Source organism: Neophocaena asiaeorientalis, unplaced genomic scaffold, assembly GCF_003031525.2.
Source record: "Neophocaena asiaeorientalis asiaeorientalis breed wild unplaced genomic scaffold, Neophocaena_asiaeorientalis_V1.1 scaffold180, whole genome shotgun sequence".
NCBI classification, from domain to species: Eukaryota; Metazoa; Chordata; class Mammalia; order Artiodactyla; family Phocoenidae; genus Neophocaena; species Neophocaena asiaeorientalis.
In genome coordinates this window covers 4,610,338-4,628,775 of record NW_020173697.1, presented here as the reverse complement: position 1 = coordinate 4,628,775, position 18,438 = coordinate 4,610,338, and the positions used below count along the sequence as shown (strand labels likewise).

General features: G+C 36.7%; 1 protein-coding gene across 3 annotated transcripts in view; it reads right to left on the bottom strand.

The window, feature by feature from the left end:
- Positions 1 to 18,438, bottom strand: part of NEK1 (NIMA related kinase 1) — a 207,218-nt gene that overhangs the window by 13,882 nt on the left and 174,898 nt on the right. For all 3 annotated transcript variants that reach the window (XM_024750527.1, XM_024750529.1, XM_024750528.1), the window contains 6 exons: positions 15,375 to 15,463; positions 14,050 to 14,282; positions 7,362 to 7,513; positions 4,162 to 4,370; positions 3,020 to 3,150; positions 2,714 to 2,846 (listed from right to left, as the gene is read on the bottom strand). In XM_024750527.1, the coding sequence (XP_024606295.1) occupies positions 2,714 to 2,846; positions 3,020 to 3,150; positions 4,162 to 4,370; positions 7,362 to 7,513; positions 14,050 to 14,282; positions 15,375 to 15,463 (947 nt within the window). The remainder of the gene's footprint in view (positions 1 to 2,713; positions 2,847 to 3,019; positions 3,151 to 4,161; positions 4,371 to 7,361; positions 7,514 to 14,049; positions 14,283 to 15,374; positions 15,464 to 18,438) is intronic.

Sequence of the window (18,438 nt, the reverse complement as noted above, 5' to 3'; positions counted from 1 at the left end):
TGAAAATTTATACTGCCAAAATTACGCATCAACACTTTAAATCCTTGACTTTAGTCTACAAATCATACCTTTAAAGTAATAGTATTAATTTTTGACAAATATTTTTAGAAATGCTTTTTTTTTGCAGTATGCGGGCCTCTCACTGCTGTGGCCTCTCCCGTTGCGGAGCACAGGCTCCAGACGCGCAGGCTCAGTGGCCGTGGCTCACGGGCCCAGCCGCTCCGCGGCATGTGGGATCCTCCCGGACCGGGGCACGAACCTGTGTTCCCTGCATCGGCAGGCGGACTCTCAACCACTGTGCCACCAGGGAAGCCCTAGAAATGAATTCTTGTTCAAAATATTCCAAATCAGTTTACAAACTAATTATACAAATTAGGCTCATTACTGCATGGTAAGTTACTGAAAAAGATCACATATCATTTATCTTGATTACCCACTTCATTCACTAAACTTGGTTGCAAGTAACTTTAAGCTTTTTCCAAAAAAAATTAAATGCTCTCAGAATAGACTTGTATCAAGAAAGACAGTCAAAAGAATCTGGTATCTAAGCTGTCAGGGAATTTCTGAAAGAGAAGTTTCAAGATATTTTGTGTAATGGAATACCTTCATTAGAATAAGTCTGTATCTCTGCTTTGAAGACACTAAACGTTTATTTGGATAAGTACGTTCTTATATTTTTTCCCCAAAGTGGAATTATTTTATTGTCCTTTGACATTTTTTTTAATAAAGAAGAGCTCCCTTAAATTTCTACTGATAGGTTTCATAGCAACCACCGTAAGCATAAAACGTGATTCTGTTTGTGCCATTTCTGATAACCTGAACTACCACATAGTGAAGCACACAGGCAGCACTACCTGCTGGCTTATAAAAAGGACTGGTTTACATTCAGTCTGTTCCTTGCTGCTAATGGCCTGAACTACTCCTTGGCAGTTATTCTATTAGCTTAAGAAGAAAAGTAATGAAAATGCAGTGGGGTCTGAAGCTATAAGAGTACTTACTGGGCTTCCCTGGCGGCACAGTGGTTAAGAATCCGCCTGCCAGTGCAGGGGACACGGGTTCGAGCTCTGGTCCAGGAAGATCCCATATGCCGCGGAGCAACTAAGCCTGCACTCTAGAGCCTGCGAGCCACAACTACTGAGCCCGTGTGCCACAACTACTGAGGCCTGCACGCCTAGAGCCTGTGCTCCGCAACAAGAGAAGCCACCGCAACGAAGAGCGGCCCCTGCTTGCCGCAAGTAGAGAAAGCCCACGCACAGCAACAGACCCAACGCAGCCAAAAGTAAATAAATAAATAAAATTTTAAAAAAAGAGTACTTACTCTACCTGAAGATTTTCTAGTTTCAATTTAACGATAACTATTAGAATTTTATCAAGAATTTTACTTCCATTAAAGCAACTCAAGAAACAGTTTTTGCTGAGCTTACAGTTAATGTAAATAAGTCTACATAACCATAAAGTTTCTCCCAAAATAAAAAGCATTCTTGAGCTATGATTTTAGCAGACTTAATTTTTCATGAGTCTAAATGTCAAATATTTTAATAAAACCCTGGTTCTGAAATACCTGAACTGAACACCCCTCTGAACACGAAGTCCGGGTCCTCACCAACTCACGCCAACTGCCTCTACCGTTTCCATCAGGTGCTCCCGCTGCCTCTTCCACTATGTCAGTCCTTTCACTTCAGAAACCTTCACTAGTTTCCTCCAGTTTCTTACACATTTCACAGGGTCAATCACAAAGACTAATTCTCAACAGGAAGCTCCTAATACAGTCAGTCTAAGCCTAACACACATGAATCGCTGGTTTGTTCTTTTCCTACAAGTCACGCCTTCTACGTTTCTTTCCATTTTTCCCAGTTTGATCTCCCTTCTCTAATTCCTACTGCACTGAAAACATTTCAGAATGAGCACTTCTATGTATAGTTTTACACGTTCTTTCCTATCTATCTGTCTTATCTCCCAAGGAAACTGTACACAACATGGAAGCACAGACCATGCCCTTCAGTGGCCACAGAAATGAAGTGCCAGGACCACGGGGGCTCCATAAACACTCTGAAAATCCACCACAGTGCATGAGGTTGGAGGTAATGCTCCATCTGATAGCAAAGGAAACAAACTCGAGACAAAATAAATCACCTTGTGTCATGACCAGCTAGTCAGAGTCGGGAATGTAACTCCGGTCTCTAGGTTCCATGCTTAGTGCTCTTGACCAATTTAAGGGGAAAAACATTTTTAACTTTAATAACTTTTAATAAAGTCCTAACACATTCTGAGTGATTCTATTGGTAAATATTTTCCAAATATAAAAATGGTTTACCCTCAAATCACTGTAGATGAACTCTACTTACTTTCAACAGAAGAGAGTACATTTGGTTCTAGTTAGGAGAAACCTTACGTATGTGTCTAAAAATTTAATTCTGCCTCCTTAATAAAAAAGTATTCTAATTTCTAGAGCTGTCCAATAAGGAGGCTTTTTAAAAATCTCATTCAAAATGTTACTTGCAAATTAAATTAAAATATTGACTTAAAAAACTTAAGCCAATAAAAGCTTATGCCAGAAACAGTCAAAAAGGACACAGTTAATTGCTTCAAAGTACTACATATAATTCCAATATAGATTTCACCAAAATGCATGTGATATAACGTCATCAATTTACATTTGTCATTTTATTTTTTTCACATTTATTTAAAATATAAGGATGTGAGGAAATCTTACCTTCTTGATAGGCGCCATCTGCCATAACTAAATGAAGAATCTTGGAATAAAGATGCTGATGTTCATTTCCCAAAAGATTCTGAACTACTGTTGAACAAATCTCAATATTTTCATCTTCATCTTCATGAACAGCCTATACCAAATTTCCAAATATACATTAATATTTGAATGTTAACCTCCTCTAATTGAAGACTTTGTTTATTATTTATAATGGGTCTACTGACCAATAAAAATCATTGACATTTCACTAGTAATTCAAACAGAGCATATTTCAAAATTAAATGCTTTAAGTGACATTTTACTCACTTTTATTTTCTCGTAAACCTCAAAGAACTTTTCGAAGCCTATTTCCTGCTCTAGGTGAAGCCTTAGTTCCTCTAAATGATTAAAGACACTGTCGTATTCACATTCACTAGTTATCTCACCATCACTGTTATCTAAAAAACATAAATAAAAAAGAAGACATTTTATGATGTAAAAGACTGAATAAAATAATTCTTACCGTAACTGATTAAAATCCTGTGACACATGAATACTGTCACTGGTAGACTACTTGTACATTCAATATAAAGTTTCTGTCATTATAATACTTGTCATTTATGTAGGTAATCAATGTATGTATATATAAATTTGTCTTAACAGGAATGTTACTTTAGAAATCTTTTCTTTTATAGACATAAACAGTGAGTCAGGTTAGAATAAAAACTATTCCAAGAGATGTCACTGAATTTAGCTAAAAAAAAAAAAAAAAAAAAAAAAAAAGGAAAAAGCATACCCATATGTTCTGCACTGAGGCAACCAACTCTATTTTTAAAAACTTGATATTAAACATAGGGCAAAACATGAACGAGCATATAGATGACCTAAGATGTATATCATAAAACTTGGAAGGCACTTAAGAAGTATTATAAATCCTTTATATGTTTTATGTCATGTACATGTCCAAGGTAATTTGAAAAATTCTAGTAAAAGAAAAATGAATGCAGAATCATTCTTTTTCACATTACCTCTTCTTCTCAAATAAATCATTATTTAAATACACAAATTTTCTATGCACCTTAGGGTCAATGGTATGAACAAAGAGCTGTTTCCAAACCAAAAAAAAAAGTGTCAAGGTTTTAAAAACTCTTTCAGTTTAACCCTGCTGGTTAAGCACTGTATGGGGAAGCCCTTTGTAAAACATAAAGGCTAAGAAAACTAAGTTACTATCCTTATTACTAGGAAAATAAGTCAAGAAGTGGAGGATAACAGGATAAAAATGCTTCAAAAAGCATTTCCATACTTTAGTGGAAAAGAAATGGGACAACTATGTATGCAGACTGTGTGAGAAGAGAGAGTGAACGCAAGTCAGCGACGCAGAACAGGCTTCAGCCTCACTGCAGGCTGGAAGGGGCTTCTGTTGGAGGCCAGAAAGAGACACGCTGCTTGCAGTGTGGGCCACCACGCACCCGAGTGCCACTCCTCGTTGAGAGCGCTCTCGCTGCTAGGGCTGTCGTCCTCATCGCCCGCGTCCGTGCCGTTGGCGGCCTGCTCCGCGTCGCTGGTCTTCAGGCCCAACCCCTCCTCCTCGCTGTAGTCCTCCCCAGGCTGCTCCCGCAGCAGCTGCTCCATGGAGGCCTGAAGCTCTTGTAAGTCTGTGTCAGCCTCTTCAAACACACTGAGAATTAAAAATTAAATGGAACGTTACCAAAACTTTACCTTTCTGAAATTTTACTTCAACTCCATATACATGCACTCCTTTCTACTTAAAAGTACTCGTTGTGGGTAAAAAGAAATCTGAAAAAACACATAGTTTTTAACAAAGGAAATGAGGATTCACACAACTGATAAGTAAAGCACACGACATATCTTCTGGAATACGTACGCCCGAAGATGACTTGTATAAAATGGTCCTGATTTGTCAGAGAGAATCATGTAACTATCAACGTTATTAATTCCTTACGTTTTGAAAGAATGCTTCAATATTGAAGAGCCAGACTAAATATTTTTCTTTCATGTAGTTTTGAAGGTTCAGCAAAATCTTGGTGTGGATGTGTGACAGCCGGGCACTAGCCTCACTGCGGGGGTCTTACCCTCCAGGCACTGCCCAGAGTATTAATTCTACTTTTGTGCAATTACAGATGCTGAAATGAACTGATTTATGCAAGTAATATCTTACATTCATATAACACCTTAGTTATTAAAGCTGCTTATCCTACTATTTAAATTTTATCCATACAAAACTCACTTTAGAAACACGGGAACTATGCATCAAGGTGCTCAAGTGACTTGTCAAGGCCACGTGGTCAATAAATGACAAAAACGAGACTGAGATTTAGGCCTTCTGACCACGTCTACAAGACCCAAGAAGCACACTCAGCAGCTCCATTCCCCCGGGGAGCTGCTTCTTTCTCCCTGGCACGCAAATGGAAGAACTTGTAGACTAATGGTTAATTCGAGTTTTAGATACGTAAAGTCCTCTGAAAGATTAGGGACCCACGGTGAGGATTTCAATAGTGGAAAAGCAGTATTAAGCAGAACACAAGGCTGATGAAGCCCTTTCTTAAAGTTTAGACTCTAATTGAATAAACAAATACTTACTGAAGAACTAAAACATAAATATTATTATGTGAGACCTCATACAAAATTTTCATTAACAGAAAAATAATTTTTAATGTAGAAATATCTTTATTTTGTACATATGTGTACAAACTCCTACACTTTGACTTTGCAGCACTTAAAGAAAAGCAAACATCATCTAATTAGAATGAGAAGGACAGTGTCTAATCTTTTGGATCATCCTTCTAGGAGCATTTAGCTTAATATTTAATTACCAGACTTACATACCACGCACATCTGCTAGGTACCATTGCTATGTGACTAGGCATTAACCCGTTGGTAAAATCTTCCTGTAGAGGAATTAGTTTCCACCACAGATGGTATTAAAGCAAGTGGGCTGCTAACTATGCCAGTGTAAGAAAAGTGTAAGAGGATTAACATTTTTTATGAAATGAGCACTCAGAAAATTGACTCAGGTACTTTAAAACCTGGTCCTGAATTTTCTTTTTAGTAGGTTTTATTATATGACCATAAATAAAGTTTGGATCAAAAACATGCATATTTTCCAAAGAAAAATGTCAAGTGAAATCTCCCTATATGCATATGGAGTAACTTACTTGAAAAAAAACTTACTTTTCAAAATTTAAAAATAACATTAAAACCTTCTAACTTAAATTTTAAAATAAAATTCTGTCATCAACTAGTAATTAAAAGAATATAAGCCACAAATAAGCTATATTCACTCATAAAAACTGATGACTTATAAAAACTCTGAGGAAAAAACTGTTACCAAGGATTTTGTCAACCACAGAGGTGCTGAAATGTTGTCCGGTTATCCAACAGGCTTAATAAAAATACAACGTAAAGTGCTTAATGACCACAGCCAAGCAGAAGAAGCAGGATAAAAAGGTAACTTTTCCTCCAAATTTTGGGGGCACCAGCAAAAATCTACAGAACTCTATGGGGGAAAAAAAAAAGTCAACCTTTATTTATTTTTTTGGCCACACTGCGTGGCTTGTGGGATCTTAGTTCCCCGACCAGGGGTTGAACCCGGGCCCTTGGCAGTGACAGCATGGAGTCCTAACCACTGGACAGCCAGAGAATTCAAAAGTCAACCTTTGAAAGATAAACTTTGGCTAGAAATTTAAAAAGAAAGGCCAAGCCTTAAGAAAAACAAAAACAGAAAATAAAATGCACCGGATGCAGTGCCCGGCTCAAGAATTAGAGGGAGAAAAATCATGAGACTGATATCATGCTTTCAATTAGATCAAAACACACATTGTTTCTACTGAAAGGCAGAAGTAAAAAGGAGAAACTTAAATTCAAACAAATCAAAAAATAAATCATAAAAATTATAGCATTTTGCAACCTATTTTCCCGGTGACTTGAATACACTTCTTGAACACTCTGGTTTTATTTCCCCCAAAACGCTGTAACATTTGTCGGATGGGCTGAGAAGGCTGACTGATATCAAGGAAGGTGAAGGGGTATTACTGTCTAAGGAGCTGCCAGTTCCCAGCTCTTTCAGGAGTGTTGTTAAATTTTCCTCTGGGATTCTAGATTCCTCAGGCACTAATAAGGAGGGAATTTTGTGAAGGCAGTTAAGTGCAGAACTCACATGTGAGCATGTGTGCACACATACACACACACACACACACTATTCCACCTGCTAACTCCCCACTGCCATGGTTTTAAAATCACAGGTGGCAGGAGACAGATGGGGAGCTTTGTGGCATCTTCCTGGGGAAGAGTAGAGTAGTGAGTCCTTCAGTTCCCCACTGCAATCCCTGTACCATGTGGCATCAAGCTACCAAACAGTCATTATCTTGCTGAGGTTCACTCAATTACGCACCAGCCAGTAAGACAGAGAACACATGGTGACCCTGTCCTTACATTCCTCAAGTGACATTAAGTTACAGTGTTTAGAGGCAGACACACATATCAAAGTTTCCTTGACTGTACTTTAAAATACATTGTAAAAAGTTAAAGGAGTAGTGCAAGGTCAGCTACAGATCATGTCTGAAAACTGTGGGTAAGGCTCCATCTCTAGAACATGTGTAAATTCAGAAACCCTGTTAGTGTCGGTATCTACGAATGTCATCATGCTCACATGTCCTCAGAGTCGGAAGGTCCTTCCTTAACATGCTCATCTTCCATTTCATCCATTTCAAGATTGTCCTGACGTCCATCTCCGACAATGGGGACATCCATCAGTGTTCTGAACAGCTTTGAGAGGTCTGGAAGTGAACATGTCCTCAACATCTATAAAAAGGCAACCGATATCTTATTAGGAGTGAGAAAGTGAGAAAAAACGAGAGAAAAAATTAGAAAATTGGAGCTAATAATAATTTTGTTATTTATATATACACATCGATCATCCATTTAAAGCTAGACGCTTCAGGGGCGACTTGCCTAAGCTTGTCTTGAACTTCAGCTCGTATTTTTTCAGTGATGAAAGTAAGCTTATTTATATATACACATCGATCATCCATTTAAAGCTAGACGCTTCAGGGGCGACTTGCCTAAGCTGAGAACCTACTTGTCTTGAACTTCAGCTCTTATTTTTTCAGTGATGAAAGTAAGTTGCGAGTTCTGCTTGGGTTTCAATGTGAAGTGGACTTTAAAAGGTAGGGAGGGTGTTTATCTGGGGTGTGCACATGGAGGGAGCTGGAGCTGGAGCTGGGTCAGGCCCTGCCACCCCTCGGCCACAGCACCCCTCCTGAGTCTTCCTCTCACTTCTCGACATCCAACGCGCTCCGGGTATTTTTGCCCAAGCTTGGCTAAGCAGCACCCCACACAACTGGTGGCCCTTAGTGTCCCTTTGCCCTAACAGATGCTAGGTGGCCAACAGCTTATGGCAGGGCGTCCAGTTAGTGCAAAGAAGAGCCCACTGGGGCCTCCCTGAGCAGCGGACTGCAAGCAGCCGACTGCGAGCAGCGAGCGCCTTTCCCACCAGAAAGGACGGCTGGGAGGATAGGCACCTCCAAGTTCACGCTGACAGCACCTGGAGCAGCAGGGTGAAGAAGAGCCGAGCACACCGAGATGAGACAGCACAACACGGCGGAGGTGCCTGAAACATGAACCGCGTTGGATAAGACCAGGATAACAGGAACAGCCTCTGTCCAGCACCCTTTCCACAGTGGGAACGTGACGGACAGACAGGGCTAAGGCACACACATCTACAGAAGTCAGTCTCAGGGCTGGTCAACCCTAAAGGGGTCGGTAAGATCTGAAACGTGACTCCTAAGGCCCTGATAGGAGCCCAGCACCAGATGGGAGACTGTGCAGAACACACAATGTTTGGCACGTTAATGAAAATGTATATACTTGGCCAATTTTATTGGTACAATCTGTTAGTGAGAATAAAAAGGAATAGACTTCTATTATTTGAACGTAATTTACATATCATAGCACTCAAGAGAAAAGAAATGGTGATGCGCTACAAGATGGCGCAGATACACTGCCTGGTTAAAGCACTTGACAATGGTACTGTCAGCAGAATTTACGCTTGACCTGTTTGTTATTTTAATGGTTTGAGCCACATATATTATAAACCCGGGGTACGCAAAATATGCAGCCACTAACAGTTTACCCAGATACATGCTAATCGATAAAAATAAATAGCATATACGCATTATATACCTAAATACAAGGGGACTACACAAAAGGATGCAATATTTTTTAGGCTGAGATAAATTTTAGCCCTGGTAAAATCATCTCAATTCTAGTTTATTCCTGTCATTAATTAAAATAAATTTTATCACCTAACATAAAATAATAGGGTTAGAAAGAAATTTCAAGTGGTCTGTACCTCTGGGAATGGGTTTACACACCCATCAATCCAACAGTTCCTAAAGGTCCTATATTTAAAATCCTAATGTTCACAGTCTTCCCTGACAGACTGCTAAAGTTTTAGACAGGATATTCATCTTCATAAGAAGAATTTTATATAAGAACACTTCCAGTTCTGTAATTCTGAGTCTACTAGATTTCTTTCATATTGTTTAAATAATATTCCATATTTCTGACATTAATAGAAAGAAATCCTCCTGAAAATAATTAATCCAGAAAATGTTGCCTGAGATCTTACTTCATTTACAGTCAGACTCATTTTTTTCCAAAATTTTTTGTAGTATGATTATTTATGCAGCTAGCATTTGGTACCATTACAAATCAAACAGGAAACCAATGTTTTAGAAAACCTTAAAACATTTTTAAAAATGCAGTTCCTTCAGATCTCTCACTGTTGGTTCTATTTTTTCTCAAGAATGAAGACAACCACGTAAAGAATGAATGAATTAGTAGTAGTTGCACTAATAGAACTTCACATGAAATTCTACTTAATTCCATCAACTCAGTTTCTCATCTGTAGTATTTTTAATATAAAATTATGTGTTAGTAATCCTCTGGCTGTACTATAAAATAGTTTATGATGAGCACATTTGTTTAGCTTCTGCTGACTGCAATTCAACGGTAACACTACACCCTCAAAATAGCTTGTACAAATACTTGCTCACTTCAACCCATAAACAAGGTTAAAAATGGACTTAAAACATTAAAAAATTATGAACACTTACCAAAGGCAAAAATTACGGACATTTTCTAAGAATTGATATTTTAGCAAATCAAAAGAAGACATTTAAGGCGCTTGTGTTATTTGTGAATTGTACATTAATATTTACTTTCCCCCACTCTGCATTTGCTATAACAAGAAAATAAACTCTCCAGTTTTCATAGAGATCAGTCTTCCACTCTACTCCCCACATGAGATCACTAGAAGGTCTCATCTTTACACTATTTCATCCTGACCTATTACAAATTTACCTTCAATAATCTTCATTTATGTGTTATACTCTCAATTTTGTTAAGTCACTCTGTTACAACTGCGTTATGAAAGCTGCCACTGTATTATTTATGGTGTTTCTTGTCAGAAACAGTGCAGCCCAGAAGACAATGTAAGTCTAGATCTAGTAGAAATACCCTTTCAAAGTGAAAGTGAAATTAAAATGTTTTTAAATAAACAAAAGCTAAAAGAAAATCATCACCAACAGGGACACAAGAACTGTTAGAGAAGTTCTTAAAGTGGTAGAAAAATAATACCAGATAAAAATTCGAATTCTACACAAAGGGATGAAGAATGTTAGAAACGGTTAATATGTAAATATAAAAGACTTGCTTTCTCAATTTTTACTTTCTGTGAAAGATAATTGCATGTTGAAAGCAAAAACAATAGAAATGTATTGTGGAATTTATAATACATGCAGAAATAAAACACATGGCAACAATTCCACAAAGGATAGGCAAGAGTAGGGGAATGGAAATGTACTGTTGTAAGGCTCTGATGCTATTCATGACACAGTACAATATTTGAAGGCAGACCAGGATAAACTAAAGATTTATACTGAAAACTGAGAATGACCATTAAATATTTTTTAAAGTCTACTTTATAAGCAAATAGTAGAGATTAAATAAAATACTAAAAATACTCAATCCAAAAGGGAGAATAAAAGTAAAAAAGGAATGAAAGAAGTAATGAGACAAATAGAAAACAAAGAGCAAAATGATAAGTTTAAACTCAATCATAATGATAATATATTGAAAATTACACTAAATATAAATGGTCTAACCACTTTAATTAAAAGACTGTCAGAGTGTTAAAAAGCAAGACTCAACTATATGACAACTACAAGAAGTCTATACGAAATAAGTATGATTTCTTTAACAAGAGAAGCCACTGCAATGAGAAGCCCGCACACCACGACGGAGAGTAGCCCCCACTCACTGCAACTAGAGAAAGCCCGTGTGTAGCAACGAAGACCCAATGCAGCCAAAAGCAAATAAATTAATTTAAAAAAAAAGTAAAGGATGTAAAAATATATACCATATAAACACTAAGCATAAAAAAGCTAGAATGGCTATGTTAAAACCAGGCAAAGTAGATTTCAGAACAAGGTGATAGGATCAGGGATAAAGTGAGTCATTTCATAATGATAAAGGGGTCAATTTATAAAGAAGACATAAATATTATTTACATTCAATTGACTAGAAATGTCAACAGTGCTTTCCCAGTCATTGATAAACAAGTAGAAAGAAAAGAAAAAGGATACAGAAGACTTGAACAACACTATTGCAGAGTGACACTTCAGAACAATAAATGTATCAATTCACCCAAAAGACAGAACAATACTAAATTCTTATTCAGTCAGTAACAGAGCTTCAAAATACACGGAGCAAAAGTTGACAGAACTGAAAGGAGAAATAGATAGTTATGCAAGTATAGTTAAAATTTTCAATCTTCTTTTCTCAGCAACTAATAGTTAATGTAGACCAAAAAAATCAGTCAAGATAAGGAAAACATGAACAACACCACTGGACTTAATTCTTGACATTTACAGAACAATTCACCCAACGACAGAAGAATCTATACTCTTTTAAGGAGATCTGTTAGTAGAAGTGGCTGCAGCAAAGGAAACCGGAGAGTGACAATGAATGCAGAGGAAAACCAGGAAAGTATGATACGCAGGATGCCTACAGATAAAATGATTATAAAAGAAGGTGTATATCAACTCTGTTGAAAGAAAAGTCAAGAAAGGTGAGAGAAAAAGGTACAGGGAACTTGATAATGTACTGGTAATTGGTGATTTTGGCAAGAGAAGCTTCAGTGGAGAAGTGGGCTGACAACCACACTGGAATGTACTGGGAAGTGAGTGGCGGGGACACTGCAAAAATACAACAAAGAAAAGTGCAGTGGGAGCAGGGGAGGACGTGTGCTTACAGGAAGTTTGCCATTTATGATGGGACCTGTTAGAGCAGGTGTCCTGTGGGAATAACCCATCACAGAGAAAGACATTCATGACGTAAGCTGGAGGGCAAAAGTAAAGGAGTGACTTCTTTAAGAAGGTGAGGGAGGTTAGGATCCAAAGCTCAAGAAGGATTTCCTTTAATAAAAAAAAGGACAAAAGTAGTATGACTTAACATTAAAAAAAAAAAAACTTTTAACAAAAATCTCTGTAGGAGGTTAAATTATCCCATTTTAGTAAACGGATTATATAAACGCTTATAAATAGTTTTCACCTTTTCTTCATGATTCAAAGCCACCATTATGAACACTGATTATTTACTATTTTGGCACAGTGATGAACTCTCACGATCTCAGAAATTTACGGGACAGGCAGGCATGGCTTTCTGTCCTTGCCTTAAATGGCTATAGACTGCTTTGATTTTCCAGAGATTTTTCTTGTCCCCTCCCTCTACATGAAATCTGCTTTGCTGTAAGTCCAGAGTAAGTACTTCTACAGAACTACTAAGGCTGAACTAAGGTCATGAAAGGAAATCAAGTAATCAAATGTATTATTCAGTTAAAAGTCCATTAACTTTTATAGACAGCAGTAAGTTATTAAAAAGCTTTGAGATAAAGAAAGCTATACACCTTCACGACAAAAGTAAGTACATGAATCATACGGATACACTACGTTTACACCTTTGAAAACCTGAATGCTATCAGATGAGTGAGAGAATTTAGCCATCTCTACATTTAAGAAAATCATAAGAAAATACTCCACAAAGTAAAAACATATCCATCTGGAAAATTAAACTGAAAATCATTTTTCACTTAAAAAATATTTTAAAAACAGTTAAGGACAAGAGAATTCAGGTAATTCACTCATATGCAGAGTTAAATATATGAAAAATGTTCAACTCACTGGTAAAAACAGAAATATAAACTTTAAAGAGTTGATACCATTTCTCATTCATTAAACACACAATTTTTAAGTAAGTGATAATAGTTGGTATTATTTAGAGTATGAACTCTCACATACTATTTATAGCACTATACAATGTTTCTTGAAGGAAAATCAGACATTATACAATACACTCTTTTGAATTACACTTACAGAAATTTATTTTATGGAAATAATTGTGGATATGAACAAAGATACAGATGAATGTGGTTATAACAACAACAAAAATTGAAATCTAAAGGCCCAACAATAAAAACAGATTAAAGAAAGCATGATATAGCAGAACAATGGAATTTGTTGCCATTCAGAAGGATATGAGAGAATATATGACAGTATGACAAAATGCTGTTTTTGTAAAAATAACATTTGTAATAATTTTATAATATGTACTAAATAGAAAAGCAGGTTACAAAGAGTATGCATAATATCCTATTTTGTTAAAAAGTTACATATGTGTAAAAATTACATATATGAAAAGTAATATAACAAAATGATACGTGATTACTTACATTTCTAAATTTTCTATAATGTTCTAATCTCTTAATAAGAAAAAAATTGGTTACATATTCTTAAAACAGAGAGTGAGGAAAGATAAGAGGTCTGGAAAACTTTTACCAGAAAGTGCAGATACACATCTACTAATCCTTCTAGGCATAAATTAAGCAACATGGCACTTCTATCCCTTTAAGACATAATGCTCAAGCTTAGTCTAATACTAAAAATGGAATTGGGGTTGGGAATGGGAAAGGGGGACAGAAAAAGAGGGTGTAAGAGGGATGTTCTGCTCAAATAAAAGTAGACGCTATGAAGAGACCCTGCACATGGAGCCAATGAGGCAGCCTTTGTCCTAGCTGTGCTCTCAATGGCAATTTCTTTTCAGTATTGGAGAGAGGATGGAGGGGTTTTCTTGTTTCTGTTTATTTTGATGAGTGTGTTTTCGTGTGTATGTGTTTGTGTTTTTAAGGGATTAAAACTCAATATTATAGCTTATCAAAGAAAAATAGTAAATGTGAAATGTTATCAAACGGACGTTTTCCATCTGAGGAGCATACTTGCCTTTGGGTTGTTTGCATCAAACAGACCAGTTGAAAGTCCAATCAGCAAGGAATTCTGTTTTTTATTTCTTCGTGGTGAACCAGAGTGAGATCGAAGTGGAGAGGATTCTTCTGGTGAACAGAGGACTGACTGGACTTGAGAGGCTGCTTTCAAGCGTTTATGGAAAAATCGTTCTGGTTGCATAGATTCATCTACATCACACTCAGAGTGTGAAGAACCATCCACTCCAGGTTCTGTGGAATAAAGGAAAGATTACATGACAAGTCTATACAGTACTCAATGTGCTAAGGGATACTGAAAAAGTATACTATTTAACATGAATCATAGCAAAAAACTCCATGAAAAACAAAATCAAATATATATGTGATTTTATTACCTTATAAATAATCTTTAACCGGGTATGTTTTATTTTCAGAAAGATTTAATTTGTTAAATTCTTCCATTATAACAGAAGTTCAAAAATGTGACACAAATGCAAGGACATGTGAAAAAGTACTGTTTAAACACTCAACAGCTCCAGGTTATTTTTGTTCCTATAGGTTAGATATTAAAAAATTGTACTTCTTATATTTTAATTAATACTATTAGAAATAAGAAGACCACTTATTTAATGTCCTGAGATACTGGCTTAGCTTTGGCAAGCAACTCTTTTTGTTTTGAACGTTCAGTAAGATAACTGACCAAAAAGTTACACTGCCCACACTGCCAAACAATACAGGCTTATAAATGCAGAGTCCAGCAGCCACAAAAAAGAATGAAATTCTGCCATTTGCAGCAACGTGGACCTGGAGAAAATAATGCTTAGTGAAATAAGTCAGGCAGAGAAAGACAAATACGGTACGATGTAACTTATATGTGGAATATAAAAAATAATACAAATGAAGCTATGTACAAAACAGAAACAAATTCACAGACATAGAAAACAAACTTGTATTTACCGAAAGGGAGAGGGAGCGGGAAGGACAAATTAGGAGTATGGGGTTAACAGATACACACTACTGTGCATAAAATAGGTAACCAACAAATATAGCACAGGGTACAATACCCAATATCTTGTAATAACCTATAATGGAATCTAATCTGCAAATTAAAAAAATGAATCACTATGCTGTGTACCTGAAACTAACACAATATTGTAAATCGGCTATACTTCAAAAAAAAATAATAAAAAAAAAATGTGGAGTCCAGTGCTCTATGCCTATTATATTTTTTAGATAATTCAGGTTAGTGGTTAGCCATGCACTCTATTAATATATAGTCCAAATAGAACAGGTTAGTGCTAACGACCTTCCAGAAAGTAATCAGGCCAATACAGTGATGCTCACCTACATGAACTTCACCAAGGTGATCCATGCTCCTTGGGGCTCCATCTTCAGAAACTTCATTTTGCTGAATGGTGATCCTATCTTCCAACCTGCCACAAATAGAAACACCAGTTAAGGAAACATGGTTTACTAGAAATAAAAACACGCTCAAATACAAAAGAGTGGGAGAAACAAATAGAGTGGAACACAAGTTCACTAGAGCCCTGTGATCCCTCTTCTGAATGCTCTTCTCACTTATACACACACTGTCTCTCATAAACACAATCCTACGTTCCACGCGTTCAAACCTTCACCAGTCACACTCATTCACAACAACCAGGCTCAACATTCTCATCCCAGTGGTTCCCAAAGTGCAGCCCCTAGATGTCAGCAACACATGGAGACCTGTGTGAAATGAAAATTCTCAGGCCCTACCCTAGTCCTGTGAGTCAGGAACTTTGGGGGATAAGGCTGAGACAGTCGTTTTAAAATGTTGCAATGTTTGAGAACCACTTCTGTAAGCAATCAAAATGCCCCTTAATATCAGAGAATAGAAAACGATGATGATATACACTATGAAATATTACACAGCTATTTAAAAAATGAAGTAGACATCTGTATAACCAGATATGGAATGATAGTCAAGATATATTATTAAGTAAGCAATTTTCAGACCAATTTATATTAAATGGTGTTAGGATTTGAAAAAATGCTGGGTAGCACAGTAAAAGGAATAGAATAACATGCACAAAAACGTTTTAACCCCTAAAGGGAATGAACTGATTTATGTAAAGAAGGACTCACAATTTTTATCTCAATACATGCTGGGAACTAAAGGATGTATTAATTTTTTAACAAAAATGTAAAAACTAGAAAAATATATTGCAAAAGTTGCCAGTAATTTATTACTGGGGTTTTCGTTTATAAGGCAGTTTTAATTTTGCTAGTACTTTTTAGTCCATTTCAAATTTAAATAATTTTTCACTTTTAAATTTTGAGCAATTTTCTATTTTTATTTCTAAAAGTTTTTCTTTATTTTTAATAATACAAGTAATACATTTCTTCATTTGAAATGTAATTTCCTTGGTTCCTCAAAAAGTGAAACATAAAATTACCATATGCTGTGGCAATTCCACTCCTAAATATATATACTCAAAAGAACTGAATACAGGTGTGCAAACATAGAATTGTACACAATGTTCATAGCAGTACTATTCAAAAGAACCAAAAGGCAGAAGCAACTCTGGAAATGACCCACCATCATCTGCTGAATGTCGTCAACTGCTCAATGGATAAACATATAGGGTATATTCATATAATGGAATATTATTCAGCTATAAAAAGGAATGAAGAACTGATACATCCTAAAACACAGATAAGCTTTGCAAACAGTATGATAAGTAAAAGAAGTCAGAGGCAAAAAGCCACACACTGTACGGTTCCACAGGAAATGTCACATCCAGAATAGGCAAATCCACAGAGATAGAAGCAGATCAGTGGTGCCAGGGGCTGAGGGAGGGGAACATGGGGAGTGGCTGCTTATGGGCACAGGGCTTCCTTTGGGGTTGAGAGAATGTTCTGGAACCATACAGTGGCAAATTGCATACTTTAAAATGATTAAAATGATAAATTTTATGTTATATAAATTTTACCTTAATTTAAAAAAAGTGATTCTTTTAGGAGTCCCCTAACCACTCAATTCCCAGTTGCCTTTACTGTTATCAGTTTTGTGTACATCTTACCATACTTTTCCCTTAAATTTACATACATGTTTATTCACTTAAGGATATATAATAATTTTAATAGGATTATCATAGCATTACTCTAATATATGGAAATGTTTTTATTCAATATAATTTTATTCTGTTAATCATTCAATATTTTGACATATTTCCATATTAATACATAGAGCTCCATTTTATTTCAGTGCTGCATACCCACTATGCAGTATACTGAGAACAGTATTTTAGCTACTTCCATATTAATGATTATTTAGACTATTTCAAATGATTTCCTATGACTCTCCTGCAATAAACATGCCTGTACAGCTTTGCATCCATGTCCAAGTCCAGCCCACCTCCTGTTTTCACAGATAAAGTTGCACTGGAGCAGCCATGCTCACCTGTTTATGTGTTACCTATGGCTGCTTTTGCAGAACAAAGGCAGAATTGAACAACTGCATCACAGACCATATGGTCTACACGGCCAAAAAAGTTTACAATCTGGCCCTTTACAGAAATCATCTGACAATCCCTGTTACAAGCACAGCAAAGGAAGGAACTTCCAATTACTTTTTAAGAAGGAAGATAAAAAGAACACCAAAATACAACAGTGATTCCCCATGACGAAAGGGAACTACAGAAGACTCTCCAGAGTACTAATGCAAAAATCCTAAAATGAAGCATTAGCAAACAGAAGTACATTAAAATAGTAGCACATCATGGCCAAGTAGAGTTTACTAAGGTATGCAGGATAGTTCAATATTAGGTAACCTATTAATATAATTCATTATACCAATAGATAAAGGAAAACAATTATACGAATGGTTCCATATGAATGGTTCCAATGGTTCCATAATTATCAAAATCCATAGATACCGAAAGGTCATTTGACAAAATACACATGACTTTTTTAGCCAGTAAAATACGAGTAAATACTGCTTTGAGCTAGAAATTATAGTCATGCCTAACGAGGGTTAACATTAGAATCATTTCACTGAAATTAAGAACAAGACAAAGATAGCCCTACTTCCAATATTTAACACTGTATAAAAGGTGTACTAAGCAATGCAACTGGAGAGAAAGAAACGAGTGTTAAAAAATACTGGAAAGGGCTTCCCTGGTGGCACAGTGGTTGGGAGTCCGCCTGCCGATGCAGGGGACACGGGTTCGTGCCCCGGTCCGGGAAGATCCCACATGCTGCGGAACGGCTGGGCTCGTGAGCCACGGCCGCTGAGCCTGCGCGTCCGGAGCCTGTGCTCCACAACGGGAGAGGCCACAACAGTGAGAGGCCCGCGTACCGCAAAAAAACAAACAAAAAAACTGGAAAGACATAAAGCCATCATTATTTTCATATGATATGACTG